General features: G+C 47.2%; 2 protein-coding genes across 2 annotated transcripts; both read left to right on the top strand.

Annotated features, from left to right (window-relative positions):
* The first annotated feature begins 8,953 nt into the window (after positions 1-8,953).
* LOC123133487 (histone H4) lies at positions 8,954-9,519 on the top strand. Its single transcript, XM_044552966.1, has one exon. The coding sequence runs from the start codon at positions 9,046-9,048 to the stop codon at positions 9,355-9,357; it is 312 nt and encodes a 103-aa protein (XP_044408901.1). The 5' UTR covers positions 8,954-9,045; the 3' UTR covers positions 9,358-9,519.
* A 506-nt stretch (positions 9,520-10,025) lies between these two features.
* LOC123138817 (26.2 kDa heat shock protein, mitochondrial-like) lies at positions 10,026-12,098 on the top strand. Its single transcript, XM_044558685.1, has 5 exons — positions 10,026-10,055; positions 10,752-10,899; positions 11,005-11,142; positions 11,627-11,715; positions 11,817-12,098. The coding sequence occupies exons 1-5, from the start codon at positions 10,026-10,028 to the stop codon at positions 12,096-12,098; spliced, it is 687 nt and encodes a 228-aa protein (XP_044414620.1).
* Positions 12,099-12,744: the final 646 nt, after the last annotated feature.

Genomic DNA, 12,744 nt, shown 5'->3' with positions numbered 1-12,744 from the left:
GATACCGGTGCGGTTGCTCATATTTGTAACTCAAAGCAGGAGCTGCGGAATAAGCGGAGACTGGCGAAGGACGAGGTGACGATGCGCGTCGGGAATGGTTCCAAGGTCGATGTGATCGCCGTCGGCACGCTACCTCTACATTTACCTACGGGATTAGTTTTAAACCTCAATAATTGTTATTTAGTGCCAGCTTTGAGCATGAACATTGTATCTGGATCTCGTTTAATACGAGATGGCTACTCATTTAAATCCGAGAATAATGGTTGTTCTATTTATATGAGAGATATGTTTTATGGTCATGCCCCGCTGGTCAATGGTTTATTCTTGATGAATCTCGAACGTGATGTTACACATATTCATAGTGTGAATACCAAAAGATGTAAGGTTGATAACGATAGTCCCACATACTTGTGGCACTGCCGCCTTGGTCACATTGGTGTCAAGCGCATGAAGAAGCTCCATGCTGATGGACTTTTAGAGTCTCTCGATTATGAATCATTTGACACATGCGAACCATGCCTCATGGGCAAAATGACCAAGACTCCGTTCTCCGGAACAATGGAGCGAGCAACCAACTTATTGGAAATCATACATACTGATGTGTGCGGTCCAATGAGCGTTGAGGCTCGCGGAGGCTATCGTTATGTTCTCACTCTCACTGATGACTTAAGTAGATATGGGTATGTCTACTTGATGAAACACAAGTCTGAGACCTTTGAAAAGTTCAAGGAATTTCAGAATGAGGTAGAGAATCAACGTGACCGAAAAATAAAGTTCTTACGATCAGATCGTGGAGGAGAATATTTAAGTCACGAATTTGGTACGCACTTAAGGAAATGTGGAATCGTTTCACAACTCACGCCGCCTGGAACACCTCAGCGTAACGGTGTGTCCGAACGTCGTAATCGCACTCTATTGGATATGGTGCGATCTATGATGTCACTCACCGATTTACCGCTATCATTTTGGGGATACGCTCTAGAGACAGCTACATTCACTTTAAATAGGGCACCGTCTAAATCCGTTGAGACGACACCGTATGAATTATGGTTTGGGAAGAAACCTAAGCTGTCGTTTCTAAAAGTTTGGGGATGCGATGCTTATGTCAAGAAACTTCAACCTGAAAAGCTCGAACCCAAGTCGGAAAAATGCGTCTTCATAGGATACCCTAAGGAAACCATTGGGTATACCTTCTACCTTAGATCCGAAGGCAAGATCTTTGTTGCCAAGAACGGGTCCTTTCTGGAGAAAGAGTTTCTCTCGAAAGAAGTAAGTGGGAGGAAAGTAGAACTCGATGAAGTACTACCTCTTGAACCGGAAAGTAGTGCAGCTCAGGAAGATGTTCCTGTGGTGCCTACACCGACTGGAGAGGAAATTAATGATGATGATCAAGGTACTTCGGATCAAGTTGCTACTGAACTTCGTAGGTCCACAAGGACACGTTCCACACCAGAGTGGTATGGCAACCCTGTCCTGGAAATCATGTTGTTAGACAACGGTGAACCTTCGAACTATGAAGAAGCGATGGCGGGCCCAGATTCCAACAAATGGCTTGAAGCCATGCAATCCGAGATAGGATCCATGTATGAAAACAAAGTATGGACTTTGACAGACTTGCCCGATGATCGGCGAGCGATAGAAAATAAATGGATCTTTAAGAAGAAGACGGACGCGGATGGTAATGTTACCATCTATAAAGCTCGACTTGTCGCTAAGGGTTATCGGCAAATTCAAGGGGTTGACTACGATGAGACTTTCTCTCCCGTAGCGAAGCTGAAGTCCGTCCGAATCATGTTAGCAATTGCCGCATACTATGATTATGAGATATGGCAAATGGACGTCAAAACGGCATTCCTTAACGGCTATCTTAAGGAAGAACTGTATATGATGCAGCCGGAAGGTTTTGTCGATCCTGAGAATGCTAACAAGGTATGCAAGCTCCAGCGATCCATTTATGGGCTGGTGCAAGCATCTCGGAGTTGGAACATTCGCTTTGATGAGATGATCAAAGCGTTTGGGTTTATGCAGACTTATGGAGAAGCCTGCGTTTACAAGAAAGTGAGTGGGAGCTCTGTAGCATTTCTCATATTATATGTGGATGACATACTTTTGATGGGAAATGATATAGAACTTTTGGACAGCATTAAGGCCTACTTGAATAAGTGTTTTTCAATGAAGGACCTTGGAGAAGCTGCTTACATATTAGGCATCAAGATCTATAGAGATAGATCGAGACGCCTCATAGGTCTTTCACAAAGCACATACCTTGATAAGATATTGAAGAAGTTCAATATGGATCAGTCCAAGAAGGGGTTCTTGCCTGTGTTGCAAGGTGTGAAATTGAGCTCGGCTCAATGTCCGACCACGGCAGAAGATAGAGAAAAGATGAGTGTCGTCCCCTATGCCTCAGCCATAGGGTCTATCATGTATGCCATGCTGTGTACCAGACCTGATGTAAACCTTGCCGTAAGTTTGGTAGGAAGGTACCAAAGTAATCCCGGCATGGAACACTGGACAGCGGTCAAGAATATCCTGAAGTACCTGAAAAGGACTAAGGACATGTTTCTCGTTTATGGAGGTGACGAAGAGCTCGTCGTAAAGGGTTACGTCGACGCTAGCTTCGACACAGATCTGGATGACTCTAAGTCACAAACCGGATACGTGTATATTTTGAATGGTGGGGCAGTAAGCTGGTGCAGTTGCAAGCAGAGCGTCGTGGCGGGATCTACATGTGAAGCGGAGTACATGGCAGCCTCGGAGGCAGCGCATGAAGCAATCTGGATGAAGGAGTTCATCACCGACCTAGGAGTCATACCCAATGCGTCGGGGCCGATCACTCTCTTCTGTGACAACACTGGAGCTATTGCCCTTGCCAAGGAGCCCAGGTTTCACAAGAAGACCAGGCACATCAAGCGTCGCTTCAACTCCATTCGTGAAAATGTTCAAGATGGAGACATAGATATTTGCAAAGTGCATACGGATCTGAATGTCGCAGATCCGTTGACTAAACCTCTTCCGCGAGCAAAACATGATCAACACCAGAACTCTATGGGTGTTCGATTCATCACAATGTAACTAGATTATTGACTCTAGTGCAAGTGGGAGACTGTTGGAAATATGCCCTAGAGGCAATAATAAAAGGATTATTATTATATTTCCTTGTTCATGATAATTGTCTATTATTCATGCTATAATTGTGTTATCCGGAAATCGTAATACATGTGTGAATACATAGACCACAACATGTCCCTAGTAAGCCTCTAGTTGACTAGCTCGTTGATCAACTGATAGTCATGGTTTCCTGACTATGGACATTGGATGTCGTTGATAACGGGATCACATCATTAGGAGAATGATGTGATGGACAAGACCCAATCCTAAGCATAGCACAAGATCGTGTAGTTCATTTGCTGGAGCTTTTCCAATGTCAAGTATCATTTCCTTAGACCATGAGATCGTGTAACTCCCGGATACCGTAGGAGTGCTTTGGTTGTACCAAACGTCACAACGTAACTGGGTGACTATAAAGGTATACTACGGGTATCCCCGAAAGTATCTGTTGGGTTGACACGGATCGAGACTGGGATTTGTCACTCCGTATGACGGAGAGGTATCTCTGGGCCCACTCGGTAATGCATCATCATAATGAGCTCAATGTGACCAAGTGTTTGGTCACGGGATCTTGCATTACGGTACGAGTAAAGTGACTTGCCGGTAACGAGATTGAACGAGGTATTGGGATACCAACGATCGAATCTCGGGCAAGTAACATACCGATTGACAAAGGGAATTGTATACGGGATTACTTGAATCCTCGACATCGTGGTTCATCCGATGAGATCATCGAGGAGCATGTGGGAGCCAACATGGGTATCCAGATCCCGCTGTTGGTTATTAACCGGAGAGTCGTCTCGGTCATGTCTGCATGTCTCCCGAACCCGTAGGGTCTACACACTTAAGGTTCAGTGACGCTAGGGTTGTAGAGATATATGTATGCGGTAACCCGAAAGTTGTTCGGAGTCTCGGATGAGTTCCTGGACATCACGAGGAGTTCTGTGAATGGTCCAGAGGTAAAGAATTGTATATAGGAAGTCCAGTTTCGGCCATCGGGAAAGTTTCGGGGGGTCACCGATATTGTACCGGGACCACCGAAAGGGTTCCGGGGGTCCACCGGGTGGGGCCACCTATCCCGGAGGGCCCCATGGGCTGAAGTGGGGAAGGGAACCAGCCCCTGGTGGGCTGGTGCGGCCCCCTTGGGCCTCTCCTGCGCCTAGGGTTGGAAACCCTAGGGGTGGGGGGCGCCCCACTTGGCTTGGGGGGCAAGCCATCTCCTTGGCCGCCCCCCCCTTAAGATCTAATCTCTAGGGGGCCGGCAACCCCCAGGTCCCCTATATAAAGAGGGGGGGGGGGGAGGGAGGTCTGCGCACCCCTGCTCCTGGCGCCTCCCTCTCCCTCCGCACCACCTCTTCCTCTCGCTAAGATTGGCGAAGCCCTGCCGAGATCACCGCTACTTCCACCACCACACCGTTGTGATGCTGGATCTCCATCAACCTCTCCCTCCCCCTTGCTGGATCAAGAAGGAGGAGACGTCTTCCCAACTGTACGTGTGTTGAACGCGGAGGTGCCGTCCGTTCGGCGCTAGGATCTCCGGTGATTTGGATCACGACGAGTACGACTCCCTCAACCCCGTTCTCTTGAATGCTTCCGCTCATGATCTACAAGGGTATGTAGATGCACTCCTCTCTCTCGTTGCTAGATGACTCCATAGATTGATCTTGGTGAAGCGTAGAAATTTTTTATTTTCTGCAACGTTCCCCAACATGATCACTCATGTGTTTGAATCCCATTACTCTTAGAAGAATAGAGATCTCTGTGTTGTTACCAGAATGCGTAGGATGCAAGCTAGTTGATTTTGTTGTGTTTACCAATATAAGTAAATCTACAATCCACTTCCCTCTCAAAAAACCCCAACTACCACTTCTCAAGATCCCAAAGTTTGTCAATAGTGAAAATCGTCGCTTTCCCACCCCCGATGTTTGTGTCGCGAGGTTGGGAGTGGCTAATCTTTGTTGTTTTTTAGGGGCATCGGTATTTATTATTGTGCCTAACATTGAAAACAACAACTTGTGAAGTCGGTCTCTTTTGATACAGTGGCAGTGCCTTCGACATTGATCAATATAACCGCCCATAGTACAATTCTTCCATGCACACTTGGGTTGGACCGGGCCTTGAGACCTCATAGCCCCGAGCCTAGGCCCACCCCTGGATTGATAGGTTGTCATTTTGATTAGGGTTTCCTAGTCGTGTGGTCCGTTCAACATCGGTAAAACTTTTTCTTCACTTCCTTTGGACATAAATGGAAACATGGATCATAGTTTTTGGGAGCGGGATAACATATCCTCTCCTTGCCAACTTTGGGAGAATGCCTCAAACCATTTGCGAAGACTACATTTTTTGGTTTCATCCCACCCCGCAGGCTCCTTTCATGCTATTTCTTAAGGGAACTTATATCCTATTCCAACTGGGTTCGGCTCCTCCGTAGTCCAAGTATTACTGCATGAGTGTTGTAGACATCCATATCAGCAATTAATTCCAATCTGACGGCTCTATTTTTTCACTTAATTCTCTACATAAATGAAAACAAACACCTAATCTGATCAGTGCAAAATCTCCTATGGCTGCTTGGAGCCAAACGAAAACGCACATTGGCACCAAATAGCGATCTCCATGCCTTCGTCCTGCCCTTCTTCGTCCTCCTTGTAACCAGAATAGAGATAGGGTATGTTAATATGTATGATCCATAGAGATCTCCTTTTCCCATGTTTTTTCATTGATCGTCCTACTCATGCTGATTTGTAGGTGGCATATGGATCTCCCTTTTGCCCTATCTCTCTACTGATCGTTCTCCTCACGCTGATCTGTAAGTGGTGTAGATGATCTCCCTTTTGATCTCACTTTTGCCATCCTTGTCCTAGCAACAAAGAAAGAAGTCGACCAATCTCAGGGTATCTAACATGTGGTCTGGTTCTGTTCATGTTCTCAAGGCAACAAGACAATTCCTAGACTATACTATCACATATTACAAGGTCTAGTGGAGAATATGACCAACTCCATTGAAGATCCAAACATGTACCATCAGTTTTGATAAATTCAGCAATAGCTAAATTGCAGAGGAGCCGAACCCTCCAAACAACTAGTAATTAGTTATCTCTCTCTTTAATGTGTAGAGTGAAACTGATGATATTTGGGACTTAGAAAATAATTCATGATTTCCAAGTATATGCCAATAATTTGATAGAGAAATGAGATGACAATCATGCATTGTGATATGTTGTCTTGCTATATCAACCTCAACTACATCCATGAACTACAACTAGTATTTCCTTTTTTGTGATGCGTTTAGCACTTGAGGAAAAGACAAAGAGAGCATCTCTACATATGTTATGATATTTCTAATTCCTTGAGTCAAATGAGATGATAGACTATACAAAATGATATTTGAAATTCCTTAAGGCAAAGAGAAAAGAGCTACCTTTGTATCTGTTTATCTGTTTTAAAGTGAGGAAGAATAAAAGTAGAGTAGCACTCGGTTTTGCTGATGTGTGAAGCAGCAAGGGCTTGAGCTTATGTACATCACATTATCCTAGTTTCCAAATCAAATGAGTTCCAACTTAGATAGATTTAAGACCATCAAAAACTGATTTACAGTATTTTGGAAATTTGCTAATCAGAACCATGCCAAAATCCCTATGATACCTAATATGAGTCCTGGAAATTTACTATGATTCTTGTACCATGACCACAACTCAACGACAGAATGAAAATCAGATGCAGTTGTAGTGAGATAAGAATCGGTATTTATATCACAACTCAACAACATTGAGAAACACAAGCTGCATACATATAATTCAGAAATTTGCACGGACAAGAACCTGTAGAGGGGATTGAACATAATTTCATGCTACACACTACAAGGTAGGAACCAACCATGTACTGATCTGTGCCTCTCACGAGCTCCATGCACCTGAGAAGGTGGGGGAATAGCTCACTCCTTCTTGGACAACAGCGGCACGTGTTCGGTAGGTCCCCGGCACGAGGTCCGGTAGATCCCCGACATGAGCGGCCGGAGGAAGCGGGCAGCTTCCGTCGCGGAGGGCGTCGGGCGGCGCAACCTGGGGAGGGTTAAGGGCGCCCAAGTAGCTGCAAAGGAGCTTAACCCCCATCCACGGCATCGACCGTAAGAGCTGAGGGGACAACATCGGTTGGTGAGGCCAGGGACGACACCGTGCGACGGATCCTGGGAAGTTGGGGACACAGCCTCAGTGTAACGCACGGGCATGGAGTTCCAGCCACCGGACCGTCGCTCAGGGAGGGAGTGGGTTGGGCCGGAGAGCCGAACCCTCGCCGGCGGCGTGGCCGTCTGCTCGCCCCTCAATCTATTTGCTCTCCAGTCCAGTTGGTGTGCTTGAGCTTATGTACCCCCTCCGTCCCAAAATTCTTGTTTTACATTTGTCTAGATACGGATGTATCTGATACTAAAATATGATTTGATACATCCGTATTTAGACAAATTTAAGACAAGAATTTTGAGACGGAGGGAGTACATCACAGTATCTTAGTTTCCAAATGAAATGAACTCTTAGAAAGATTTAAGATCATCAAAAACTGATTTACAGTATTTTGGAAACTTGCTAATCAGAACCATGCCAAAATCCCTATGATTCCTAATACGAATCCTGGAAATTTACTATGATTCTTGTACCATGACCACAACTCAACAGCAGAATGAAATCAGATGCAGTTGCAGTGAGATAAGAATCGGTATTTAGATCACAACTCAACAACATTGAGAAACACAAGCTACATACATATAATTCAGAAATTTGCATGAACAAGATCTTGTACAGGGGATCGAACATAATTTCATGCTACACACTACAAGGTAGGATCCAACCACGTACTGACGTGTGCCTCTTGCGAGCTCCATGCACCGGAGAAGCTGGGGGGAATAGCCCGCTCCTTGTTGGACGACAGCGGCACGGGTCCGGTAGATCCCCGACACGAGGTCCAGTAGATCCCCGACACGAGTGGCCGGAGGAAGCGGGCAACTTCCGTCGAGGTGGAGGGCATCGGGCGGCGCAACCTGGGAGGGTTAAGGGCACCCAAGTAGCTGCAAAGGAGCTGAACCCCCGTCCACGACATCGACCAGAGAGCTGAGGGGACAACATCGGCTGGTGAGGCCAGGGACGGCGTCGTGCGGCGGATCCTGGGAAGTTGGGGACACAACCTCGGCTCAGCACGCGGGCATGGAGTTCCAACCGTCGCTCGGGGAGGTAGTGGGTTGGGCCGGAGAGTCGAACCTCGCCGGCAGCGAGGCCGTCTGCTCGCCCCTCAATCTATTTGCTCTCCAGTCCAGTTAGTGTGCGGTGTGAATGGAAGCACTTATCCGAATACATAAAGCTTTATTATTTAGAGGATCAAGTGGGAAAATAAGAGCGGTCGGACTGAAATTAACGGCTGGTATGGATGTCTACAACACCCGTGCAGTAATCGACTGCAGAGAAGCCGAACCCATTCCAATTGGAGCGTGAATTCAAGAGTTTGGGTATTTTTATTTTCAGATGAAGATTTCTAGTAGTTTCGAGTTTTGAGTATGTGGAAATTACTTCATGTGTCTTTCAAATAGAGAAATTTCCAAACTTATGATTAGGTTTATAATCGATGTTTTGTCTGATGTATCAGTTTAGTGGAATCCATACATAGGGTGGTTTGGAACCGGCAAAGTCCAAACGTTTTGACCTGCAGCCCGCCTCACCAAAGATGAAATTTTAGAACCACGTCACCGATCCGCGCCCTCTCTCTCCCGGATCACCATCTTAGCCGTCCAATCCCGTACAGATCCAACGGCAGACTGCACCCTCCCCCCTTGTTAAATCCCCTTTCGATTCCTGTCGACCCTTTACCACCAGCAGCCGCCGGCACCACCGCTCCTCCTCCATTTCGATCCAAATCACACATCCGCTCCAAGGAAGGAAGCCGTCAGCCATGTCCGGCCGCGGCAAGGGAGGGAAGGGGCTGGGCAAGGGCGGAGCCAAGCGCCACCGGAAGGTGCTGCGGGACAACATCCAGGGCATCACCAAGCCGGCGATCCGGCGTCTCGCTCGGAGGGGCGGCGTGAAGCGCATCTCGGGGCTCATCTATGAGGAGACCCGCGGCGTGCTCAAGATCTTCCTCGAGAACGTCATCCGCGACGCCGTCACCTACACCGAGCACGCCCGCCGCAAGACCGTCACCGCCATGGACGTCGTCTACGCGCTCAAGCGACAGGGACGCACCCTCTACGGCTTCGGCGGCTAGGCCGCGCTCGAACTCACCTCGTGCCGTCAAATTAGTCGCTTAGCTGTGGTTGTTCAGTGTTCATCGTCTTCAGTGTAACGGCCGCATCTCGCTGCTGTTGTTCAGTGTTGTGTGCTTGGATGCACTATGATGGAATGGAAATCGCAGCATTTTACCCCTGAATTCGCATGTAATCTGTGGCTCTGTTGATGTTTGTTCGTGCGTGCGGTCAGATATTACCAGTGCCTTCTTCAATCCCAATTGTCTCGCTTTGTAAATTTCTGCCCCCAAATCTGATTGTGTTGGCTTCAGTGTCTGGTGGATTCTCAAACAAAATCTTATTTTGTTGGCTTCAGTGTTTTGGTGGATTCGGGCTGAAGAAGCTCAAGTTCTGCTTACTTTCGTATTGGTTGTTGCAAGCTTAGTAGGGACTGTTTAGGAGATTTTTAAGTGCCTTGGAGTTGGTGGATTTTCGCATTGGACCTGATCTTGTAGTACCTTGTCCACCTGATATTTGTAGTGTTCCGAAATTCCTCTTTGTTATGCCTTTCAGAATTCTTGTTCTGGTCTTGGATCTTGAAGATGCTTAATCGACTACTGTATCTGTATAAATGCTCAATGCTTTCAGAAATCTGAAATTGCCACGCGGTATTATGGAGCAGTTTTTTTATGGATGGCAGTGGGGCACCATGGTGCACGGTAGAGCTCGTGCCCGTGAGGTAAAGTTTTTGCCTTTCCGGGCAGAAAATTCTGCCATGCCGGGCGCCTACAGGTAAATTGCCCGCAGGCATACCTGCCTCTGTTGTATCGATCAGCAAACAGACTTAAATCAAATTCACCACTCACCAACAAAATCAACATCAATTACAGGGTACACTGACAATAAAAAGATGAACAGCAACAACATTTCACCAATCAGCACCAAACACATCTTTAACGCTTCACCAGTCATCAGTAACACAAATAACTTGATACGAGTAATACACGAGTCACAACAAAACAAATAGTTCAACATCAAATGTACTACTCCACCAGACCAACACGGGCACACACTGCACAAGTTTGACATCATAGGTAGCTCAAAGCCTCAAACACATTGCAGATAGGGATTTCTATAACTCCAAGAGAAAAATTCACTGTAGGTCCTTAAACTTGCACAGGCGGTCACTTTAGTCTCCGTAGTTGAAAATACCCGAAATACCATCCCTAAACTTGTCATAGGGTTCACGTACGGTCCATTATACTGTTTGGTCTACGTATTCGCTGATTTGGCAGCGGTCAACTCGTGCCACGCGGGTGCTGACTGCCACCTCGTCTCCAGCCGCTTGAATATGCAGGAAAGCAGGGGGTCTTTTGCAAACTATGCACATAAAACAGCTGCCCGCTCCCCACCTGGTCAGACCGCCCCAACCTAGTCCGTCCCCCGCCGCCGCCTCGCCCTCCGCCTCCCTTCCGTCACCGCCGCCCGCCGCCCGTACAACACCCAGGTCAAAGAGGTCGGCCGCTACGACAACGACGACTACAGCGGCCGCGACCTCGTCATCCCCAGCTTGTTCTCGCAGGGTATGCTTTGCTTCCCCACCTGTGGTGCGCTGTTTCTTTGCATTCGTTCTGAAGTCAAATACTAGTTCTGATCAGCTTTTGCTATCCTTGATGTTGATTCTGCAGACGTGCTCGACCCGCACAGCGCGCCGACCAGCATGGCCCGTCTGCTGTCTCTGATGGAGACCGGCCTCTCCTCCATTGCTGTAGCGTCGCGGCTCGGACGGTGGGTGGCGAAGGATGACGACAACGCCGGGGCTGACGGTCGAGGACGCACTTGTCGCGTCAGTGGCTCCACGCTTCTTCTTGCATAAACTAGCTAGTGCTTTCGTTATTAATTTTCAAACATGAACCAAATTAAATGGATGTTCCTGCTGTATCTGCATTCTCCTCATCTTACCATGCATGTGACTGATTGATCCTTCAGCTACGCAGCCATTGTTGATCAGTCAGACCAGCTCACTCCCAGGTAATTTTGCTACTTTTGCTGGATGCATGGGAGGTATTCAGCTAAATTTGCAGGCATAAACCACCTGGATTGTAATTGTTCACTGAAACTGACGTCTTTTTGACGGATTTATTTGCAGCCCCAGCTGAATCTGCCGTTGCTGACATCCACCCATGCCTAACATCAGGCTTGCAAGATACGGAAAGGTGAGCGAGCGTCTCCATCTTCAAATACAAAATGATTCAAGCCTGATGATGAACACATGCATCATAGTAATAACAACTGGCATTTTGAATGCAGTGGTTCAACGACAGCTCCGAGCCTCCGACGACATCAGAGGCTGCTGCGACAAGGCTCTGCAGATCCTGTGCGCGCACTACGGGTGGGAGGTAAGGCTCGAATTCTGTTCACTGGTCTTGTGATCTCAACGAAAAATGGGATTTGATCCATTTCTCTGAAACAATAACATTTTGCTGGATGGCACTGCAAGACCGTGGAGGTGACGGTGCCTGAGGTGGAGGAGATGCGGCTGGCGCACTACGTGACCATGGGCTCCGAGTGCTCCGCTTCCCTCGCCACCAAGGAACATCCTGATGATCAAGGGCGAGGGCGAGAAGCAGCCCTGGGACGTGCCGAGGTACAACCGCCGCATGGAGATGCCTGCTGGATAAACAAGATCAAGGCCGAGATTAAGAATGGCGTCCTCTGGGTGACCCTGCTCAAGGTGGAGGAGGAGGAGCGCAAGAGCGTCTTCCACGTGAAGGTCGAGTAGAGAGGCGAGTCAAGTAGTCCTTAGTGGTAGTGCTCATGGAAGATGGCTGGTGCGAGAGTATGAGAGACACCTTGTTGATTTGGTGTCTTTCTTTCTTCGTTTTGCTTCGTTGATCGTCTTGGATCGTGGTCTGGTGGTGAAGTTGGTTGGGAACTCCTCAACTTTGGCGTATGATGAAACTTACTTTGGTGGTGAAATTGGTCATGAAACTATGTTGATTTCCTCAAGTTTGGCATATGGTGAACTGATTTGGTGGTGAAACCTTGTTGATCTCCTAAGTTTTGCGTGCCGCACTAATTTAGTGGTGAAATTGATCATGGACTTTGTTGATTGTCTGAAGTTTGGCTTGATTAACTACTTTAGTGGTGAGATTGGTCTTTCAAATATGTTGATCTTCTCAAGTTTGACGTGATGAACTGATTTGTGCCGACTGTGTACTCTCTGATCCATGTTTGTTCCTCATTGTTCCGTAAAAATAATTATGTTTATCCTCTGTTCTTGTTAGAACACTAACTCTTGGAGTTCGTAGCTGTAGTGTTTTTGTGTGAACAGCCATATGAGATAGGCATTTCCTAGAGCACTTTGTTGATTTCCTTTACTCTGACGCCATGAACTGATTTGTACCGAGTATGTAGTTTCTGATCCA

This window comes from Triticum aestivum, chromosome 6B (assembly GCF_018294505.1).
Source record: "Triticum aestivum cultivar Chinese Spring chromosome 6B, IWGSC CS RefSeq v2.1, whole genome shotgun sequence".
In the NCBI taxonomy this organism is placed as follows: domain Eukaryota; kingdom Viridiplantae; phylum Streptophyta; class Magnoliopsida; order Poales; family Poaceae; genus Triticum; species Triticum aestivum.
The sequence above is the reverse complement of the archived record's forward strand: the minus strand, read 5'-3'. Positions and strand labels throughout refer to the sequence as shown.